Source organism: Loxodonta africana, chromosome 26 (genome assembly GCF_030014295.1).
Source record: "Loxodonta africana isolate mLoxAfr1 chromosome 26, mLoxAfr1.hap2, whole genome shotgun sequence".
In the NCBI taxonomy this organism is placed as follows: Eukaryota; Metazoa; Chordata; class Mammalia; order Proboscidea; family Elephantidae; genus Loxodonta; species Loxodonta africana.
Window position 1 is genome coordinate 15677733 of NC_087367.1, and position 24125 is coordinate 15701857.

The 24125-nt window shown below is 46.9% G+C and overlaps 1 protein-coding gene across 2 annotated transcripts in view; it reads right to left on the reverse strand.

The window, feature by feature from the left end:
* EPAS1 (endothelial PAS domain protein 1) overlaps positions 1–24125 on the reverse strand; it is a 107462-nt gene that overhangs the window by 37835 nt on the left and 45502 nt on the right. For both annotated transcript variants that reach the window (XM_010597282.3, XM_010597281.3), the window contains exons 2-4: positions 12271–12461; positions 1936–2087; positions 1439–1523 (exon numbers count right to left, since the gene is read on the reverse strand). In XM_010597282.3, coding sequence (XP_010595584.1) covers positions 1439–1523; positions 1936–2087; positions 12271–12461 — 428 coding nt within the window. The remainder of the gene's footprint in view (positions 1–1438; positions 1524–1935; positions 2088–12270; positions 12462–24125) is intronic.

Genomic DNA, 24125 nt, shown 5'->3' on the forward strand with positions numbered 1-24125 from the left:
TATATAATGAGCTACACCAGTAAGCTGTGGTCTGGACCCAGTAGAACCAGCCTTGGTGTGGAGAGAGGGTAGCTGGAGGGACTCACTTGTGGCTATTTTCTTGGGTTATTAATGTGGCTTCCTAATAGCTTAACCTCTAGATTCTCCCCCATTCTGTCATTTGATTAATCTTTCTAAACATAGCTCCAATCAGATCACAGGCTCCTGCTCGAAAACCTTCAACAGCTTCCCATTCTCCACAGGATAAAGTTTGAAGTCTTCTGCCTGACCTTCAAGGGCTTCTAAGGGCTGCCTCTCGGCCTTATCTTCCTCTAGGAGCTCACACTGGCTCTGCTTCCAGATTGTGAACCCACTACAGGCCCACACCGTCAATAAGGATTTGCTGGCACCCTGATTTTTGACTGACTCCCAAATCCAGTACACGGATCAAGGGATCTAAAGTTCTACTCAGATAAACAGGGCTCACTTGGGTGTGAATCATGGCATTTGAGAGCTGGAAGGTCCTAGGCTTTGCCTGGTCCAATACCATCATTGGAAAAGAAAGACCCCAAGGAACAGAGAGGTGAAGTGACTTGGCTCAGGTTGCACAGTTGAGCTGAGATTAGGGTCAGTGGTCAAACTGCGACCGAGAACCCAGGGGCCAAGGGATTTCAAGGACAAAGAAGAAATGAGAGACTTTTTGCTTTTCTCAGGCTTTGAGCATCTGCTTTAGAAATGGATTCAGGACTTAGCCATGGGAAGGACTGGAAGATTCTACTTTTATGCTTTTGAGAACCCTGTCATGTAAGAAGTCTGGCTACCCTGCAGACACCACGTGGAGAGGAAGAGCCTCTGAGACTCCAAAGAGTGAGAGATAGGCCCAGCCACCCCAGCACCCCTGATGAACGCAGACCTTTAGCCATCCGCCACAAATGCACCAGATACTTGAGTGAGCCATCTTGGTCAGCCCAGTTAAGCCCCCAGATGAATGCTGTCCAGATGACATTCATGGAGCAAAGGAACTGCCCACAGAACATGCGAGATAATAAAATGGTTGTTGTTTAAGCTACTACACGTTGAGGCGGTTTGTTACATAGCATCAGGCGACTGCAACTGCTCCCATGAAGTGTGTTGGTTTGGGGGAGATGCTAAACTCTTGCACTTAGCAGAGATGCTGGACTCTCAGGTGATAAAACCTCCTGGCTTAACAGTGTGGTATTAGGCACCATATGAGTCCAGTAGCAGATAACTCTGAGTGTTGGGTTCTACTGGTGCCTCAGTCACATCTCACAGCCCACAGAGAGGGCCGGCCCTGCTGGATTTTTTATGGATGTCAGTTTTTTCTGGATCATGATGGCCATGGGCTGTCTCTCCTATACTTGTGGACAAAAGGAATGCAGATCTCCTCCCGGGGCGGGAGGAGGGGTGGAGAAAGAAGGAAACACACAATGTACTTTACCATTTTTGAGACTCAGGTTCTCACGGATCTCCTCATGGTCACAGGGATGAGTGAAGTCAAAGATACTGTGTCCTGTTAGCTCCACCTGTTTCAAAAACAAGTTTGGGCTTTATTCTCCCTAATATTGAAGTAGAAGGCTTCAATAGGAAGTGAAGTCACTCTGCAGGTTTGGGGAAAGGGAGGACATTGAACCAGGTCTCCTCATGTTCCCAATCTAGTATTTGGGCCCACTGAGGATGTGACAGAGAGCTGCCTCACAAAGATTGGCCAGTTAATCTAGTCAGCAGAGAGCTGTCCACCAGGACGGTCATCAGCGATGCTAAACACAGTGCCAGGGAGTGTGACCCTGTCTGAGGCTGGCGGCCTGAGATCACTGAGGGTCAGAGTGGGTATAGCCAGGGAAGGGTCGGGAGGGATTGTGACCAGCACCTTTCACTAATTTCTATCCACAGAGGGAAACTTTTTCCCTTTTTGAAAGAGACAGAGGAAGCTGTCACCTGTGTGAGTCCCATGAACTTGCTGATGTTTTCCGACAGAAAGATCATGTCGCCATCTTGGGTCACCACGGCAATGAAACCCTCCAAGGCTTTCAGGTACAAGTTGTCCATCTGCTGGTCAGCCTCAGCTTCAGACTCATTTTCAGAGCAAACTGGAAAGAGAGAGGTGGTTGAATGGCTTGCATGAATGTGATATTAAGAATGTGACATGACTGGCATGGATGGATGGCCTCCAGAGATGGGTCAAAGGCATCAGTGGCCTTTTCTGGAAATGCACACTGCCAACCATCCAAGTATCTGCCACATGGCAGAGCGGTGGGCATTTGGTGAGCACCACTGTATAGAGGATACCATGGGGTGGCTTTTCAGGCAGTCTGGTGCCAATGGCCGCAGTACTTACAGTGCTATTGCAGTAACAGTGACAGTCATAGATATAACAGTAGTCATAGTAGTGGCAGGAACAGTAATTTTAACTGCTAATGTATCCTGACCAATTACTACACTCCAGGCACTGTACTAAGCACATCACATAGTCTTCACAACAACCTCTGAGGTGGGTACTACTCTTAGTCTCATTTTACAGACAAGGTTTAGGAGGTTAAGTCACTGGCACAAGACAGTAAAGCTTGTGAGCTGCCTTTTTTTTTTTTTTTAAATTGTACTTTAGATGAAGGTCTACAGAGCAAATGAGTTTCTCATTAAACACTTAATACACAAATTGTTTTGTGACACTGGTTGCCAATCCCATGACATGTCAACACTATCTCCCTCTCGACCTCAGGTTCCCTGTTACCAGCTTTCCTGTCCCCTCCTGCCTTTTCATCCTTGCCGTTGGGGGTGGTGTGCCCCTTCAGTCTTATTTTGTTTTACCGGCCTGTCCAATCTTTGGCTGAAGGGTGAACGTCAGCAGTGACTTCAGTATTGAGTTAGAACGGTGTTCGCGGGCCATACTCTTGGGGTTTCTTCAGTCTCTGTCAGGCCAGTAAGTCTGGTTTCTCCTTTTTTTTGTGTGTGTGTGTGAGCTAGAATTTTGTTCTACATTTTTCTCATGAGCCACATTTTGAACCCAGGCAGCTGAACCCAGAAGCCATACCTTTAACTGTGTATATATAGGCTTTGGAGTCAAACAGCTTCTACTCCTAGCTCTGCCTCTTATTAGGCTATGACTTCAGACTCAGGGTTCAGAGGAAGGGGGTTTGCTTTTGGGGTGGTCAGAGACAACTGTTCCAAGGAAAGGGATTTGAGGAAACTCATGAAAGACGGGATTTCACCCTGCAGAAAGAAAGGAGGAGGGCGTTCCTGGCCAGATGGGGTTGGGTAGTAGAAAATACACAGACAAGGTAGAGTCTGGAGCAAACTCCCTCCTGGACACTGAGAAGAGACCTATCTGGCTGCTGTCCTGGGGGCATCACGCATTCCAGACAAAGGAGTCTAGGAGGCTTCTGAGTAGAGGAGTGGCATCTCAAAGCATCATTTTGGGGAGATTAATCCGGCAGTAGCACACAGAATGGTTTGGAGGGGTGAAAGCCAAAGGTGCAGGACAGAGAGAAAAGAGGCAACTGCGTTGGTTGGCAGCATGGAGAGGTGGTTGCTAGGGGCAACCTGGGAAAACTCCACCCCGCAACCAAGCACTTTGAGCAGCCCCGGCCAGTCAAGTCTACCTCTAAATCAAAAACCCAAACCTGCTGCCGTCGAGTCGATTCCGACTCATAGCGACCCTATACTATCTGCAAAATGTGAAGACTCAGCTATTGTCCCAGACAAACAAACCTTTCAGGCTCAGGCCCTGGGCCCTTACCTCAGATCACAGACTTTGTTTCAGTGACCCATGGCGCCGGCTCATTATTTAACCACAAGCATGCATTTAGTTATATAAAAATTGTATTCATCCAGTACAAACATCAATCCAGGTATGCCTCCTTCAATTTACAGAACAAAGAAATTACAGAGTAATTTTTCACTTATAAAAGTTACTACTCACTTAACTGAAGTGAGTCTTTTGAATTGAGACTATTCTAGGGCATGTAACGTGCAATTAGCTTTATGGGCCGCTTGGCAAGGAACACATCAATACTGTGAAATGGGGGTCAAGGGCCTTTCTGGAACAGCCCTGGATTTACTGAATTCTTTTTTGCCTTGAGCCCCCAAACTGAAGCTCTGGGCTCTATGCCATTATTATCCCCCAAGAAGAACAAATCCAAATTAGGAGATCTTCCTCCCACCAAAGGGCTTCAATGGTGCCACCAGGGGCCACCCATCTTTCAGGACACAGGATCAGCAAATGTGCTGGAGTCCCAGATGGGGCTATTTCTGCAGAGGAACAGAGTGGGGCCTCTCCAGGGCCAGGCCAGCCTTCGGAGCCAAAAACTGGGTTGTAGAGAGTCATATCCTGGTGGCTTCCCCTCTGTTTATTATATTTTATGGGAATGGCCTTATAACACACACATTCCCACACTTGACTCCTGCTTAGGGACTCTGTGGATGTACCTGTTCTTTGCCAACTGACTAGTCAGCTGAACTGATGATAATGAACCAATGTTCCAGGTGTGGGTGGTGTTGCTGCTCATGTCAGCTCTCCAGGTCAACATCTGCATTTAAACAGGGGCTGCAGGTGAGACAGTGACTTAACTCAGTGACTTCAAACTTGAGCGCACATCAGAATCACCTGGAGGGCTAGCTAAACAGAGGTGTCTGGCTCCAGGACCGGCTACACAATTTGTGGGGCCCAGTGCAAAGTAAAAAAGCAGGAACCTCACTCAAAAATGAAACCTCACTCAAAAATGAAACCACTCACTGGGTCGTCCTGAGTGGGGAGCCCTGTGTGACTGAACAGGTCACACCCCTGGAAGCTGGCCCTGGAACAGTTCTGCCCCGAGAAGCCTGTTTCAGTAGTTCTGGGGTAAACCAAAAGTCAAACCCATTGCCATCGAGTCGATTCTGACTCATAGTGACCCTACCGGCAAGAGCAGAACTTCCCCATAGGTCTAGGGTGGGGACCAAGAATTTGCTTTTCTAACAAGTTCCCAGATGATGATGTTGCTGCTGGTCCTAGGACCACACCTGAGAACCACTGTCTTAACTCAAGGTCTAACGAGTGACCCTAATGCTGGAAGAATCAGCCCTTTTGGCAGCCCTTTTGTCATGTTAAATGACACCTTATTTAAATGACACCAGACAGGTGAGCACTTTCTCCTGACAAGCAGAAGGCGGGCCCTGTGGTTTCTGGTCTACTGAGAAGATATTTTCTCTCCAGTTTCTTTGATCTCAGCAGCAAGACTGACTTCAGAATCTGGAGTCATCCCAAGACATCGCTGTTTGGGTTAACTAGGTCCAGAGGAAATGCTTCTGCTTAAAATTTCCTGTTTTTAACAATTCCAACACAGCCAAACTGGTTTCCATCCATGCCCAGTGCACTTGCTTCCAGGAGGTGGCGAAATTTTCTGCTGCAGCAGGGCCTCTGGGAGGGACGGAGAGGGGTACTCTGGGGCCGCAGTGGAAACAGAATGTCTTGGAACTGAAGTCACAATGGCTGGAGGACCAGGAAGCCAGCAGGCTTCTCACAGGAGCCCTGGGACAGCAGGGCTTGGGTGGGGCCTCTTCCTTCTGTGGGACCCCTTGCTCCTGCAGCACCTGCTTTTCCTTCTAGAAGCTTCTGAGAACACCTTGCCAGGTCAGTCTCATCCTGCTTGGAGGGGATGGTGAAAGCTGCCAAGCTGGCGGGGTGGGCCCTCATTCAAGGGCCCAGAGGCTCAGCTCCCATTATCTCCCCCTAAACACTACCCTGCCTTTCCCCTGCTCTTCGTATGGACATCATGTCTTCCCTGATGTATCATCAATGTCCAGCCCAGTGTTAGGCATAAGGAAAACCCATTCACTGGGCAATTCTTACGGAGGCATTGGTGCTTTGGGGTAGAATTCTCGCCTTCCGTGCGAGAGACCCAGGATCGATTTCTGGCCAATGCACCTCATGCACGGCCACCATCCATTTGTCAGTGGAGGCCTGCCTGTTGCTATGATAATGAACGTATTTCAGTGGAGCTTCCAGACTAAGACTAGGAAGAAAGGCCTGGCAACTTACTTCTGAAAATCAGCCTGTGAAAACCCTAGGGATCCCTTCTGATCACAACAGTCTGATCCCCCCATGAGTTGGGGGCCAACTTGACGGCAGCTAACAACAACAGCAAAGCACTTATTAAGCTCCTACTATGTGCCTGCACTGGATAAGGCACAAAGAGAGAAATCAGTCAGGCCCTCAGCCAACAAATGTCACTTGTGACGTGATCACCCCCGTACTAGGGAGCCTCAGGAATATGGAGAAGTATAAGGGCAATCTCTTCCCTCAAAGAATCTACAGGCAGGTCGTGAAGACAAAGATAAACTGCTGTGAGATCCCACAACAATTGAGAATAAACCTTGCTGCAGATTAAAGTGAGGGACCCACATTGGGTGCTCAGTAGACTGTCACCTGGGTCTTTCAATCCTTGGGCCCTAATCCTTAGTAACTTGCTACCCAGGACTCTTAGGCTCCGACCCCAAAGAAGTGAGATGGGGCATTAGAATCAGAGGCACTCTGCTGCGATGGTGCATGCGCGGCCTGGGGAGCACAACAAGAGTCTTTAATGCTAAAAATAGCCCAGTAAACAGGCTTTGATGACTCCCCACAGCCAGGATATGCACTGGCTGAGGTTTCGGAGCACTTTTTCCGGAGCACCGTTCATTTCCTTCAGGCAGCACCACCCGTGTGGGGCGGGATCCCATGGCAGCAGGGAGCTGGACATCTGGGGTGAGCAGCCAGTGGGGCAGAGCAGACCCCTCCTGACAGGGTCTATGAGACCAGGCTGTCACAGGGTCCTGCTGGTCAGGAGGCTGGCTACCATTGTATTCCAGCAGGGCCCTTTTCCTCCTCGTTTCCTACTCTGAGAAGTCTCACGGCTGCTTGGACTGTTCTTAAAACCAAGCTGATGTGGTCTTGCTGGTTCAGATGTGCCTTGCAGACAGTCACCTCTTAGTTGCCACACAGGGGCTTTTCCTTAAGGGCTTTGCCTAAATTGCTTCCTCCTTCCTAGCCTTCCCTCCACTAACCCCAGTCTCAGGTGTGCTGATCAAAGAGCAGCCCCAGTCAAGCCAAGAAGAAACGATTTTTGGACACTTACTGCATCATTATCTATACCTTTAAATGCCACCATTAGCAGATAGTAGGCAATGGGCTATTCTCACACCTTTGGCAGAAGGCACTGTGTCCATCCTGGTCTTATTTGCTTCCTAGGGAGTCGTGAAAGTCCACCATTAGAGATTCATTCCTTTGTTCTTTACATATCTCATTGTCTTATCCCACCTCTCTGTACTACTCTTCACATGATGGTAGCACAGGGTTGGGATCAGCAGGTATCTGCCAACTGGCTCGACTTTTTTTGTTACAAGTTAAGAGAATAATCTTCTGGACAAGATCAGCGTCTCTGAATAGACTGTACATTAGCTGCTCTCAGCCATTAACATCCTCGTATGAATCAGATAAAAGGAGCCCTGGTAACAGAGTGGTTAAGTGCTTAGCTGTTAACTTAAACGTCAGTGGTTCAAACCCACCAGCCTCTCCACACAGGAGAAAGATGTAGCAGTCTGCTTCCATAAAGATTACAGCCTTGGAAACCCTGTAGGGCAGTTCTACTCTGTCCTATAGGGTCTCCTATGAGCCAGAATCAACTCAATGGCAATGGGTATAAATTAGTTTATTGACTCCTTTCCTAACAGGACAGAAAACGGCCTTGGTTTGGAGTGTGGGTAGGGTGAGGGAGTAAGACAGTAAAAAAAAAAAAAAAAAAAGTAGGGGCAGGGGAGGAGAGACAGGCCTAGGAAAAGAAGTCTGAATATGGGGCATGAGAGGGCACCAGAAACCATGCCTGTCTCCCCAGTTTTGCTCTCTTTGGTCCCATCTTTCCACGGTAGAAACTTTAAAATTACTAGTCTCACATTTCTGTGTCCTTCCCCGAGTGAGCTAGGGAAATCAGGAAATCATAATCTCTATAAAGACTAAGGAAATCCTGGTGTAGCGGTTAAGTGCTATGGCTGCTAATCACAAGGTCAGCAGTTCGAATCCACCAGGCGCTCCCTGGAAATTCTATGGGGCAGTTCTAGTCTGTTCTGTGGGATCGCTATGAATCGAAATCAACTCAATGGCAATGGGTATAAAGACCAATGTCTTCACTAAGCGAATGCCAGTGAATCAAAAATAAACCTGACATTCCTGTTCAGAGACCTTGCTTCATGTGAGTGCATAGCTCTTGTGTAAAATAAATCTGATTTTATCATGTAAGAGTTTGGGGAAGCCCCAAATCAATTTGATACTGAAAGCAAATATTGCATAGTTACTGCTGTTTCATGCCCCGAGAACACAGAAGTGACTCTTGTTCAGCTACAGTTCGTGGGGCTCATCTTGAAAGCGGCTTCTAGACAATCAAGCTGTATTTCCACTGATGTTCCCGTCAGAGTGTGTTCTGTTCTCGGCCCAGCGTGGAAGCTAATATCATAAAGCCATTGTTTCAGTTTGCTTCCTGTGATACGAATCTCAATTGGCGGCCCAGACCCACAGCCTGAATTTCTCAACATTGAGGTTTCCTCTCCAACATTCCCACACAGAACAGCCTACTGTGAAAATCAAAGGGAAGCGTGTTACTAAGTAAAGCAGCAACTTTTCTAAAGCAAAGCCTGGCAGTTTTTAGCCTTTTGAACTCTGAGGTATGCAACCAGCTATTTCCTCCCATAAAGTGAGCCAACGCTGGTGGCTCACCTTTGTTAGAAATGCTTAGATAATGAATTTGTGGTTTGTTTTGACTTGGAAAAGCTGGGCAACTCTGCATTTGGATAGAAATTGCTGAGAGGTGGGTAATGAGGATAGTAAGGGTTTCCATTGGGTTTTCCTTTATATGGTTCCTCCAGGAGCCTAAAGCCAAGAAAGCAAACCCGTTGCCATCGAGTCAATTCTGACTCACAGCAACCCTATAGGACAGAGTAGAACTGCCCCATATGGCTTCCAAGGAGCATATGGTGGACTCGAAAGCTGACCTTTTGGTTAGCAGCCGTGACTCGTAACCACTACACCACCAGGGTACTTGTTAAATCATTTTTTATCTTTAAGCTACAACTTACTGAGAGCTTAATACATGGCGGGCAATGAGATAAGTCCTCTTATATCCCATTATCTCAGTCCTCAAACTCCAATGCATAAGTATTTATTATCTCCTTTGTGCAGATGAGGAAACTAAGGCTCAAAGACAGTAAAGAGAGTTTCCTAAGTTGCACGGAAAAAGGTCAGCCAGACTGAGATCCCCACGCAAGTCTACCTGACCACACATCCTGTATGTATTCCTCCCACTGCATTACGCTACGTGTTCTGCCAAAGCAAAACGCAATTCGAAAAGAAAAAGCTTCTGTCTCACATACAATTCCTGAAAACCATTTCCAAGCAATGTCTGTTCCAGAGACTGCGCGACACAGCCTGGAAGAGCAGTTAGAGGAAGGGGAGGCTGAAGAGCTGCCTTCTCCTCCCCCGCGCTATGCTCCTTCAAGGACATCAGAGCAGATGGCCAAATGTAGCAACTTTTGATACGTTTTCATCATTTCTTTCCTCAGGACAGAAAGAACCAGAGCTGGCATGCTCCAGAGGGCAGGCAGTGTGTGCCCACAACTTGGAACAGCTCCTGAGCTGGGACACGTGATGTCCTCCTGTGATACACTCTGGTCCTATCTCCATGGGTGCATCTAGCACACAGGCTCAAGCCAGCACACACACAGGCAGACGTGCTCAGGTGGCTCAGCCGTCAGCTCGTGGTCCTCTCCAAGCCAACCTCTGAACCACTGAGAAGGATGACCAGACTACTGTGTGCAGACCATGGACAATAAAGACATGCACCGAGAGAAAGGACAGGAACGACACAGCGAACGCCCGAGGACCCCCTCCCTACCCTACCGCCCAGGGCTCGTGCCTCAGGTTAACTCTGGCATCCTTGCCTTTTCTTTCCCCTTTCCCCATCAAATCCTGGACAACATCTTCACCGAACCAAGTTTGCAGAAAGCACCTGCCATCTTACGTCTGTCTTTTCCAGGGATCGAGATTCAGGGGAACGTGCATTCCAGGTGCAGATCCACCACATGCTGAATGTGTGGCTTTGAACAACCTTAACCTTTCTGTGCCTCACTTCTCATCATCTATGAAACGAGGAGGTCCACCTGACAGGCTCTGGGGTCTCAGACATTCTGCAGGTCCAAATCCAGTCAGAGAGGTGCCCCAGGACGAATGTATTACAGTAAAACCTGCAAAAGCCGGAACCTGTGTAAGGCGGAAACCTGTCAAAGAAGGAAAACTCAAATATTTTCCACTAAAACGAGTGATGGAAAAGTGGTAACACTGCATCTGTCAAAGTTGGAAAACTTGCAAGACCCGAAAAAACAAGGCAGTCCCATCAAGCCCTGGCTCTCACAGGTTTCAGTAGCCCTCCTGGGGCTACTGTTGGGGGTAAAAGGGGCCTGAAGGTGGGAAGAAGCAATGGTCACTCCAAAGGAACTACTTTCTAATAGTAAAATTTCAAATACCATAACAGAGAAGTAGAAGAGATATTTCTGGGGGCGGAGAAGGGGTTCTCCCTGTAGTCACCCTAAATAGGCAACTGTCCTGGGTGTATGTAAAGATGATGTCAACACTGCCAACCTTTACTTTCATCTGTGCAGGAAGGCAAGCCAAGGTGATTAAAGGAAGAGGTACACACGTGCCAGGCCTTTCTTATAGGCAGTGGTCGCAGGCTTTATAGGATGTCAGTCCATTGCTCCCGTCTTTCTGTACCATCTACGACTATGCATCTGCCAATGCTTTGGGTTGTTTCTTTGAAAATATTTATAGACCTTGACTTTGCCCTTGGTCCCCCACTCCTGCCTGCTCTTTTCCGAGCCTCTGCACGATTGGCTCCTTTAGATTTGAAAATTCCTCAGTCCTCCAACTCTTGGCCCACTGAGCTGTCGTCCTATTTTCTGAGTCTTTCCCCCATATCCTTCCTGAGCTGCATGGCCCAGAATAGCACAAGCTGGCCTGGCCTCCCAGCCTCACACTAGATTCCTTCTGCTCAGGGTCCCTTCCCAGAATAGCCAGTTCATAACAGGATGGTGGAATCAACTCGTCTCCAAGGCACCATGCTCACTCAGGAAAACTGAAAACCAACCACAAAGAACTTTGCCCTTTCTGGCCACCTCCCTCACACTCACCACCTCGGATGCCGCCCACCTGTAGTGGCCAGACTGGGTGGGAGGGGCATTACATGCAGCCCCGTTTCCTTACAAAACTGACAGTCTAGATGGGATTTTCATAGCATTTGAAGCAGGAAAATTCCTCAGGCCATCTCTTTCTGGTCAGGACTAACAGGAAATGGTTTTTGAAGAATAGGAACTCTGAGGAAAAAAAAAAAAGTTTTGTGAACTTGAGAGCTGCAGAGCCAAAAGGGAGGGTGAGAACTAGCAGGTTCCTCTGGGAGGGGCCATGCTTTGGGTTGTTACCCTCAAGGACTCCCCTGCGTAACTGACTATGAATGACTGTGGCTGCTTTACCGGCATCTCAGTTAATTCACACACACACCCTACGATCTAGGTATTTTTAACCCCGTTTTACAGACAAGGAAACCAATATTCAGTGAGACCAAACCATTTGTTTGGCATAACTGGCTAGTAAGAGGGAATAAGTCGTATGGGCATACATTGTCTGGCATTCTGGAGAAGCTTAAGTGGGAAGATAAGAACCAATGACTGGAGCCAGTGTGGAGTATGGGTCTCAGAGCCAGATGGTAACTCAACTGGGGAGTCAGCAAGGGCTTTTGGTTCTCTCAGCCCCCTTTGTCCTCCTTAGTTTCCAGGTCCCCATGCTCTCCCTGGTCCTGTAGTGGTTCCTCATTCCAGGCTTGCATTCAGCATAAGGGAAACCCTGGTGGTGTAGTGGTTATGAGCTATGGCTGCTAACCAAAAGGCCAGCAGTTCAAATCCACTAGGCGCTCCTTGGAAACCCTATAGGGCAGTTCTACTCTGTACTATAGGGTTGCTATGCATCGGAATTGACTCGATAGCAATGGGTTTGATTTTTTTTTAATTCAGTGTAAAGGTCATTGCTAGAAAGATGTTTAACCTGAAGGAATTATTCAAAGTGCTCATGATGGCATAGGTGAAAGTTTTGTAGAGTGGGGGTTCCTGAGGAAGGCAACCTTCCTGGTGGGCTTCAAACTCTGGCACAACAGGGCCCCCCTGCATGTAGGGACATGCTGGTAGGCCTGTGTGTGCCCGTCTGGGGGAGTGTGCCAGCCTCACCTGAGGATAGGAGCTTGTGTGTCCGCAGGAAGCTGATGGCCAGCCGCATGATGGAGGCCTTGTCCAGGTGGGAGCTCACACTGTGAGGCAGCGGCAGCTCGTGCGCAAGCTCGTAGAAGACCTCCGTCTCCTTGCTTCGCCTGCACCTCGCAGCATCTCGGGACTTCTCCTTCCTCCTCTCTGAGCTGCTCCTAAAATTGAGAAAGAAGGGGTTAGTCACCGTCAACCTATTACAGTGAAACCCGTGAGAGCTGAAACTCAACATGGCTGCCTTGTTTTTCCAGGTCTCGCAAGTTTTTCGCCTTTGAGAGGGTGCAGTCTTACCACTTTCCTATCACCCGTTTTAGTGGGAAGTATTTGAATTCTCCTTCTCTGACAGGTTTCCACCTTACAAAGGTTCTGGCTTTTGCAGGTTTTACTGTAATACGTCAGTCCTGGAACACCTCTCTGACTGGATTTGGACCTGACACAGGTTCTGGCTTTCACAGGTTTTACAGTGCATCCCTGAACAAGACATCCTCACGGTCCCCCAAACCATGATGCAGCCAACTCTTCCACTAACTGGGTTCACACCAGTGGTCCAAGCCACACGCAGGCTGCTTTATAGTTATGTTTTCAAATGGGCTGATGTCTTCTCCACTGTTTTCCTCCTGTTTTATTCCCATGGTGTCTCCAGATCAGGGCTTCCCATGAATGGGGTTTCAGCTAAGACTTGGTGATTAACTGGTGATGTCTCAGACCTCGTCCCGGACTGTCTGGGGACTGGGGTGAACACCCAGGGAGGGGAAGGGTTAGGAAGCTATGGCCAGCAGCCCAGATGGCTGGGCCAAAAAGGCTCTGGAGAACAAGACGAAACACTGCTTCAAGATTGTCTTTTTCTGGGTGAAATGTGCCAGTGGCAGAACTAGGGAGGTGCAGGAGGTGCGGATTGTACCCCTGACATTGTCAGAGGGGGGTGACACCAAAATGACCCCAGGGTCTTAGGAGGTGGCAGGCAGGCTGGCACTGCTGGGGGAGGGGCTGCTAAGGCAGAGGCGTCACTAGCTTTGGTGGTGTCTCCACCCCCACCCCCCCCACCCATCAGCTACCAATCAGGGAGCAGGTGGACTCCTCCTTGGCCGGAAGGGGTGGGGCTGCACTGGGCTCTGGGCCCTGTGCAGGGGTGGCATCGGCCAGGATGCTCTGCCCATGGGGCGTGTCCTGGTGGCCCTGTCCACCGCTGGCTAGGTCAAGGAGTTGGGGAGTGATACCATGAGTTATGGCACTGGGTGACACCAACTCTAGAGATGCCACTGGGACGCATTCAGAAAAAATTAAGTCTAGCTCTGGACCTTAGATCACATTTGATATCAGAGTTAGTTCTACTATGGAAATTAAAAGTGCCATTGAAGTCTGACAAAAACAGTCAGCCTGGTGCCCTAAAGATATGCTGACAACAGGCACAAACAGGTTCTCTCTCCAAACTCGGTCGTCGTATGTTACCAGCCTCTCTCAAGCTCATTTGCCTCTTCTTTGCAAGCCAGAAGAAAAGACAATGCGCCCCTAAAGAAATCCTGGATCTCTTTTAAAGCCCATGTCAGAAATAAAGACCTCGTGATGGCATTTCTGTAGGTGAAGGTGGGCTTCAAACTCTGGCACAACAGGGGTAAACCTAGAAGTCAGATTGCCTGGGGTGCAATTCTAACTTCTCTGCTTGCTAGTTCTGTAAACTTAAATTATTTACCTAAACCTCTTAGCCTCAGTTTCCTCATCTGTAAAATGGTGATAATAGTACTTACCCCACAGTTATTGTGAGGATTAAATGAGATAACTTATGTAAAATCCTTAGCACTGGGCCTATCCTAACTGTAAGCAATTAATCGGAGTCGACTCGACGGCACCAGGGTTTTTTTTTTTTTTTAATAATCACAAAAAAATCCGCCCATGAAAAGATCATGAGAGTTAAAAAATTACAAAACAGGACCATACAATCCTATTGTCATAAAAATGTATATTTCATACATAATACTTCCTATACAGTATATGAGTACAAGTCTAGAAATATATTAGTATTATAATACATAATCAATAATAATGCTAATTAAAGCCCACTGCCATGAATTCAGTTTTGACTCACAGCGACCTTACAAAACATTGTAGACTGCCCCATAGGGTTTCCAAGGCTGTGATCTTCAAGGAAGCAGGCTCCCACATCTTTCTCCTTGGGAGCAAGCAACCGGTGGGTTTGACCCACTGACCTCTCTCTCGGTAGCAGCCATGTGCTTAACCACTGTGCCACCAGGGCACCTAAAAATGATAATTATCACATAGTATATTCCGTACTGTTTTAAGCACTATAGATACATCTACTTCTTTAATTTCCATAGCTACCTTTGGAAGTAGGTATTGTGATTATCCCCAATTTGCAGATGAGGAAATGGGCCCATTGAGGCCAAATCCTTCACTTAAGGTCTCTCAGCAGGGAAGTGGGGAAGCTGGGACTTGTGGCCAAGCTGCTGGGCTCCAGGATGCAGGCTCTTAACCAACCATTTCTCTCCTGTCTCTCTATCCCCCAAAATGTAAACAGTCTCAGGGTGGTGAGGTTAGGGGTGATTTTTTTTTTCTTAGTGCTTATCTGTATATCTTTACGTTTCTACAAATAACCTATATGAATTGATTAATAAAGAAACAAGTTTGTTTTTAATTTAAAAAAAAATGTGTCCAACGCAGCTCCTGGTACTCAAGGTGTCAGTCCGACCAGTTCCTTCCCACTCACTGTCTACTCCTGAGGTTTCCAGGATCAGGGGCTCCATCTCCTTTGGTTTGGCCTTTACAGCCTGTTATCTGGACAGAAAATCCGGTATTTTGGAATCCACGGAATGTTGACACAACTCTCAAACCTTTCAAGACTTGGAGCAAAAGCACTGTTTTGACTTTTTGTAGGCATCAGCATTCAATATTCTCCCGTGTCCCAATAAAAGCCATTGCTCATTGAGTTGATTCCGACTCATAGCGACCCTATAGGACAGAGTAGAACTGCCCCGTAGGGTTTTCACGGAATGGCCAGTGGATTTGAACTGCTGACCTTTTGGTTGGCAGCCGAGCTCTTAACCACTGTATCACCAGGGCTTCAACATCCCAATAAGTTTAATTTTAAAAACAGAACATACAGTTTCCCGGATGGATTAAGTATCCTGCACTCAGACTACAGAGCTCTGGGGGCAAAGTGGTTAAGAGTTTGCTATTAATGAAAAGGTGGGTAGTTTGAATCTGCCAGCTGCTCCTTGGAAACCCGATGGGGCAGTTCTACGCTGTCCTACAGGGTTGCTATGACTTGGAATCGACTTGACGTCAACGGGACTTGGACTACAGGAAGAGCTCTCCAACAGCTGTTGACGGTCAGCCAAAACCTTGAGAACGACTGTGAAATGGGTGAAATTGTTTTTCTTGCCTCATCTCTCTTCTCTGTTTCCTCTGCTTCCTCCTCTCCCCTGACTTCCAACTCCCAGGACTCTCAGCCCTTGTACCCCCAACCCTACCCTCTCAGAACCTGCCCTTAGGACGATTTTGCTACCAACCAGACCTTTATCCTTTAATCACAGTTTGTATGTTAATCCTGACCTCTGATGGGATAACAAAAAAAGTTGGTTCAAGTTTGTAGGCATGCTGGTAGAGGTAGGAGGGGTGAGGAGGGAACAGGACGTCCAGACTGTACACATTGTGCCTCTGGATTGCATGAGCCAAGTAAGGGAGCCAGGTAAAGGGCAACCAGCACCTGTAAGATGCTGGGCTCCACTCTCCAGCACCAACCCTTACACTCCCTGACAAAAGCATCCTCAACACATAAGCCATCCATTAGGAGCATCAAGAGAAGCCATCACAGGAGCAGGAGAGATGCTCAACACAGGCTGAAAGGTTAATGCTGACATCTGCACAAAGCTTCCTTTCAGCGTTGCCTCTTCCCGAGAGCAGAAGAGCCGACAAGGCAGAGAGAAAGAGCCTGGTAGGGAAAAGGCAATCTGGAGGTGGTGCTCTCTCTGCCTGGCAATGGCATTTGAGATTTGAGTCTGGCCATGATCCCTCAACCACTCGATCACTTATGGATACCTACTTTAGTGCCAATCACTGCATGGAGAACTCTACTTTTGTTACCTCATTATGAAGCTCATAACAACACAATAGGGTAGGTTCTGTTTGCACAATTCACAGATGTGGAAACTGAAACTCAGACATAACTTGTCTTTTGCCTAAGGTCACACAGCAAATGCCTATGTAAGCCCTTGAAGGGTTTACAGTATCTAGAGGAACAGATACATGGGTACCCCAGGTCTAATTTCATCCTCACCACCTACCTGTGAGGTAGGCAAGACAGGCATTGTTGTCCCTATTTCACAGATCTGTAAACCAAGGTCCAACCAGGTTACTTTACTTGTCTAGTGCATCTCAATTAATTAGCGGCAGAGCTAGGTCTAAGTACTAGGCCAATACTCTCTTCACCACATTAACTATAGGAGGGTGGCTTAGCAAGAAATAAAGAGCAACATTTTAACACCTAGAAAAAGAAACACTGAGAATCTCACACAGAGTCTTGGTTAAAAAGCCATCCTCTCCATTTTAGCTGCCTTGTTTTTACAACTACACTCTAGGGCTAGTATGACTTGAATTAGATTATCCACTTAACCTTGACAGAGTCCAGAGATGCCTGTCTAATGTTGACTTTTGGAAGAACAGACAAAAATTGGCAACACTGCCATCATTTAATTAGCAACACCGAAGAGTAAAAATAATTCACATCAAGTGTGAAGGTACCAAAAAACCAAAATCGAACCGACTGCCACTGTGTCGATTCTGATTCATAGCAACCCTACAGGACAGAGTGGAACTGCCCCATAGGGTTCCCAAGAGTGGCTGGTGGATTCCAACTGTCTACCTTTTGGTTGGTGGCCGAACTCTTAAACACTGCACGACCAGTGTGAGGGTGAGACCTCCCTAAACTCAGCTGGGGCTTATACAGTCTTGTTCCTCACACGATTTATCACAGGTTGTACCTCTTAGCCAGGGCTTTGAACTGGTTCGTACTCCTACTGAGAATTAGCATTTCCACCCCAGATACACTGAATCAGAATCTACAGTTTACCAAGATTCCCAGGCGATTCTTATGTATAATAAATTTTGAGAACAACAGCTCTACTAGTGGTTCTCGGAATTGGTTCCTAGCCAGCATAACAGCATCACCTGGGAACTTGTTGGGGCCCTGGTGGCACAGTGGTCGAATGTTAAGGCTGCTAACCAAAAGGTCAGCAGTTAGAAATGCAAATTCTTAGCAGGGGTTCGAACAGGAAGGACCTGTTTGAAGCCCTGCTCTTGGCAAATAGAACACGACTGGATGTTAACAGAGCCGGTGCTTTAATATACCGGCCATGATACTGCCCAGATGTGTGATCCTAGACAAGAAAATACATTGGCTGTGCCTTGATACCCTCCTCTGTAAAACAGAGAAATCTCATGCCTTATTTTGTCAGAATCAAATGAGAGAACAGCGAAAGGTTTGGAAGTACTAGAAAGCTGTCTTCAAAGGAAAGCTATGATGATGGATAATAATGGCCCCATTATCTGGCTAATCTCGGCATTAGTCACATTCAGACTTTGGCCCTGACAGCTGTACTTCATCACCAAATGAACGCAGTCTTGGGGCTGGAGGTGAATTCCTCAGTCAGGCTGACCAGTTCTTTGTGCCCATGTTGCTGAGCCTTCTTAGGTCAATAAAGTTCAATTTCCTAAATACTTGGACTTTATTTTCTCTTTTAAGATGTCCCTCCAATTAACTGCAATAAATCCAAAACCCATTCCCGTTGAGTCGATTCCAACTCATAAGTGACCCTATGGGACAGAGCAGAACTGCCCCATAGGGTTTCCAAGGAGCGGCTGGTGGATTCAAGAATGGCTGACCTTTTAGTTAGCAGCTGAGCTCTCAATCACTGCGCCATCAGGGCTCCAATTAACTGCAATAGATGTATTAAATGACAATTCCAGAATTTGCATGTTAAATTCAATGCGTCCTCATTTAGTACAATTCCCTGGTTTTCCTGAAAAGGAGATTTCATCCTAAATTTCCTAACTCTTCAGAAAGCCTCCAAAATTGATTTCTTACTCCAGTTTTCTTTTTCACGAAGTTCCTGCTTCTGTCTCTCCTGGCAGCATCCCTGCTTCCATGGGGTGCCCCACACAACACTTGGCATTGGGGCACACACCACGAACACGGACCTGGAGTACCATGTCCTCATGCACACCCAAAAGTGCCTGTGGGGCTCTGGGCTGGATAGTGTAGCACTTGTTCTCAAGGAATGTGCCATCTCGGTATGGAGCCAACAATCTGAGACATCCCGATGAACCACACAAATAAGCAGTACAGGTAATAAACACTGTGGGGATTAAGATAAGAAACAAGATAGTGTGAACAAACAACAGCAGGGAAGGCTATTCAGGAAGGCAGGATTTCGGCTAAACCTAACCATCCAACCCATTGCTGAGTTGTCGATTCTGACTCATAGAGACCCTATAGACTAGCAGGACAACCAACCATACCCTTGCAGGGTTTCAGGGATCCAGAAAGTGATATTATCTCATTCAATTCTCACAACAACCCTAAGAAATAGAAACTATCATCTCTATTTAATAGATGAGGATGTGGAAATTCTGAACAATTAAGTAACTTGCTGAAATAAAAGCCACTGGCTCAGATCCAGCTTTCCTGGGTCCAAAGTCAATGGTTTTTCCATTGGCAGCCAGGAAACTAATATTTATCACACACCTTTGAAGTGCCCAGTGCTGTGTTACTTTCCCAAAGACTGGGTGTTCGTATGCACTGTGGGAAGAAAAGGAGGGCTAAGATTTGGAAAAAAAACAGTGACATCAAGATTCCATGGGGGATGGGGGGCTGTCCTTAAGTGACCACCCACCTTAGGGACAAGACCTGGTAACTTAGGAGCAGGATTGAGAACCGATGTTGTTGTTAGCTGCCGTCAAGCCACCCTCAATGCGTCCTGACTCCATGTATAACAGGACTGAACTGTTGTGATCCACAGGGTTTTCTCAAGCAGCTCGCCAGGCCTTTTCTTCTAGTCTTAGTCTGGAAGCTCCGCTGAAACCTGTCCAGCATCATAGCAACACACAGACCTCCCCTAACAGAGGAATGGTGCCTGTGTTTGAGGTACACTGGCCAGGAATCAAACCCAGGTCTTCTGCATAGAAGGTGAGAATTCTACCACTGAACCACCACTGCCCTCTAAAAACAAAGAGCTGAGCTCAAATAAGGGCTGAGGCGGAAGAAGGGGAACCAATGCGGTTGGACTTAGCAGGAGGCAGCTTGGTGGATTTAGGGCTGGGCATGTGGTATGGTTTTATCAGAGGTGGCTTCGTAGTGCTTACATAAAAGCTGCAGGTCCAACCCTGCCGCAGTATCTCTCCACATTGCTATGGAGAACGAGCAGTTTCTGAAATTTTATTTTTTGACATTGTAATATATACAAATTTACATTGACTCTCCCCATGCTAGAAACCCCAATTCTGAGACATTTGATCCTGGGTAAGGAAAATGAGCACTTAAGGACCAGGCAGCCAGCCAAAGGATACAAACAAAATGGACTGTCCTAACGCTTCAGCAGATATATGCCACAACTAGGAAAAGCCTCTTTCTCCAGAACTTTATTTTCATAAAAATGCCTCCTTCATTTAGGACCTTAAATGCTAGTAAGTGGCCATCTAAGATGCGTCAATTGGTCTCAACCCACCTGGAGCAAAGGAGAATGAAGAACACCAAGGACACAAGGTAATTAATTATGAACCCAAGAGACAGAAAGGGCCACATAAACCAGAGACTACATCAGCCTGAGACCAGAAGAACTAGACGGTGCCCAGCTACAACAGATGACTACCCTGATGGTGAACACAACAGAGGACCCCTGATGGAGCAGGAGAGCAGTGGGATGCAGACCCCAAATTCTCATAAAAAGATCAGACTTAATGGTCTGACTGAGACTAGAATGACCCTGGTGATCATGGCCCCCAGACCTTCTGTTAGCCCAGGACAGGAACCATGCCCAAAGCCAATTCTTTAGACAGAGATTGGACTGGACAATGGGATAGAAAAAGATGCTGGTGAAGAATGAGCTTCTTGGATCAAGGAGACACTTGAGACTATGTTGGCATCTCCTGTCTAGAGAGGAGACGAGAGGGCAGAGGGGGTTAGAAGCTTGTGGACACGAAAAGAGAGTGGAGGGAAGGAATGGGCTGTCTCATTAGGGGGGGAGCGATTAGGAGTATATAGCAAGGTGTACATAAACTTTTGTATGAAAGACTGACTAGACTTGTAAACTTTCACTTAAAAAAAAAAAATTAAAAAAAAAGCCTCCTTAACTTTTAGGTCCCAGCCTAGCTGAGGGATCCCTATTTAAGTCGATAATCAAACCGCTGTCTGCTCTCAGTCAAGAGATAATTCTGGTTTCTTCCAGGTGAACATAAGCCCAGAGTGGGGCCTCAAGACGTCACCAGCTGTACCAATGGAGTTGGTCACTACTCTGTCCTGTAGAGTCACTACGTATTGGAATCGACTTGACGGGCAGGTTTGGTTTGGTGTTTAGTCCTGAGCTTTCGAGTGATTAGGACTCACTTGCCTATAAGGCTAAATGGCTGAGATGCAGAATGGATTTCAGCAAATTACAGAGAAAGAGTCTGAAGCTGATTAAGCCAGCTTGGATCAGTCTGTTCGTTGGTGGTGAAATTCTGAGCTGGTGCCAATTCACAGGAGCTTGTGTATGGAGGAAATGAAGGTCAAATGCAATTGGAAGGGATCTAGTGGCCCTTCAATGAGGCTGTGTGGTTGCTGCTAAGGGCTCCTGATGGGTGAAACACGCCCAGCTTCAGGTCCCAGAGATTAGAATAAACCCCTCCAGCTCCCACATTTAAGAATTGCCTGCTTCACAAATTAAATCAGAGAAGAACCAAAACCCGAGATTAAATCAGAGAAGAACCAAAACCCGAGGTTCTCAACCTTGGCTGCTCACTGGCAGCATCAAAGGAGCCCTAAAAAGCTAATCTTCCCCTTAAGCTTGATGTAATTGGTCTGAGGTGCAGCCTGGGCATGGGGAGTTTTAAAGCCAGGGCTGAGAACCACTGTTCCAATGCAGTCATTCAAAAGGTGTTATTTTGGTGAAATTTGGAGTTAAATGCCTTTGGAGATTCCAACAGCTGTGCTACCTTCTTTCTCTAAGATATAGGAGGAAAAGAACACTGACGTTTATTGAGCACTGGGGCTAGATGAGTTTCATAAACAATCTCATTTGATCTTCACGTAAATTAAGCAGTGCTTTAAGTAGAAATCGGCTCTACGGCAACGGGTTTAATTAGCCTCCTTTTTGTAGAGCAGTACCAGAACCATAGGCTTGATTCCAACTCATGGTGACCCCAAGTGTGTCAGAATAGAACTGCACCCCACAGGGTTATAGGGGCTGATTTTTTCAGAAGTAGGTCACAGGCCTTTCTTCCCAGGCATCTCTGGGTGGACTCGAACTTCTGCCTTTTTGTTTAGCAGCCAATCACATTAACAGTTTGCACCACAAACTTTTGCCTGTGTCCGAATCACCTCATTGTTATTGCTTGTTGTCGTCAGGTCAATTCCAATTCATAGCGACTTCATGGCATACAGAGTAGAACTGCCCCATAGGGTTTTCAAGGCTGTGATCTTTTGGTAGTAGATCACCAACCCTGTCTTCGGAGGTACCTCTGGGTGAATCTGGACTGCCAACCTTTTGGCTAGCAGCTGAGTGTTTAATCGTTTGTGCCATACCTGTAGGGACCATTATAGGGCAGGTGGGGTGGGCTCTAGTCATTGCTGTCAGGTCCAAATGCAGGCCAGGCCCCCTGCTCCAGGAAACCCACCATCACAGGGGGTCAGGGGGCTAGAAGGTTAGCCCCAGATGAAGGGTGGCTGAGAGGCTGAGGCTAAGGAAACACAGATTTCTGGGCTCAAAGTCACAGGTCTAATGGGGACTCAACCCTAAGTCTACTTCTAAAACTCTACCGTGCTCTTTCCCTCTACCACGCGTTGTGTCCACACTGATTATGTCCAGCAAATGTGGAGTTAAACCAGACAGTTATTTATCTAGGAGCTGGTGTGACCATCACTGTACCAGGCGATGACAGAAAGGGGGAGGTGAAAATAATGAGGCAGAGACTTGAAATAGATACCACATTTAAATAACAACAACAAAACTACTCTTCAGAGTAGCTACCTCAGGAGAAGGTGGCCACTGCTCTACGTATTTTGGGGGATGGGGTGTCATGGATTGAACTGTGTCCTCCGAATATATGTGTCAACTTGATTAGGCCATGATTCCCAGTATTGTGTGGTTGTCCTCTATTTTGAATTGTAATTTTACGTTGAAGAGGATTAGGGTGGGATTGTAACACTCTTACTGAGGTCACATCCCTGATCCAATATAAAGGGAGCTTCCATGGGGTGTGGTCTGCACCCCTTTATCTTACAAGAGAAAAAAGTAAGGAAGCAAGAGAGTTGGGGACCTCATATCACCAAGAAAGCAGCTCCAAGAGCAGAGAGGATCCTTTGGACCTGGGGTCCCTGCACGGGGAAGCCCCTAGTCTGGGGGAAGACTGATGAGAAGGCTGACAGAGAAAGAAAGCCTTCCCCTGGAGCTGATGCCCTGAATTTGAACTGTCTGATTCACCTCGTTTCTCCTGAATTCGCTAATTTAATATCTTCTAGGTTAAGGCTGATCCCTTTTCCTTCCCCATGTAATAGATTCCCCTGCTAATCAATGCTGCCTCCAGACAAACACCAGAACACACGCAGAAAGGTGGCCACTGGAACACTGCCCTCATCTCAAAAACTTTTGGCCACTCTTTTGGAATTGCCTTCAGAGGCAAAGACCATTCTTTTGAATACCTTCAATTGTAGCAAAGCCTTATCTTTTGAGAGCACATTGTATTCTTTCAAACAACCAAGATCCATCCACAGCCAAATCCGGTGACTAAAGTGGGTGGGTAAACTGGATAATATTGTTTGAGACTTAACATGAAGTATGTTCTCAGAAAAAGACCAGGCTTACTGGTCTGACAGAGACTGGAGGAACCCCCAAGACTGTGGCCACTGGACACGCTACAAACTCAGAAATGAAGCCACTCCTGAAGTCCACCTTTCAGCCAAAGATTAGACAGGCCTGTAAAAGAAACAACACTCATGAGGAACGTGCTTCCATCACATATACAGGACCAAATGGGCAACACCTGCCCAAAAGCAAAGACAAGAGGGCAAGAAAGGACAGGAAAACTGGACAAATGGACACAGGGAACTCGGGGTGGAAAGGGGGAGAGTGCTGATATATTGCAACCAATGTCACAACACCAGTTATGTATAAATTTTTGAATGAGAAACCAATTTGCCGCTATAAACTTTCACCTAAAGCACAGTAAAAAAAAAAAAAAAAGTACTATGAACATTTACATGCAAAAAAAAAAAAAAAAAGAAGTGTGTTCTATAGGTGTTATGACTCATTTTCTTGTGTGGCTCTGAAATTAATCTAAACTCCCCATCTTAGTCATCTAGTGCTGCTATTACAGAAGTACCCCAAGCAGATGGCTTTAATAAAGAGAAATTTCTTTTCTCACAGTCTAGTAGGCTAGTCGATTCCAAATGAAGAAGTATGTAAAAACACTTTAATATACTTACTTCATGAGGCGGGCATGGAGCCCTGGTCGTACAGTGGTTAAGAGCTCAGCTGCTAACCACAAGGTCAGCAGTTCAAATCCACCAGCTGCTCCCTGGAAACCCTATGGGGCAGTTCTACTTTGTCCTATAGGGT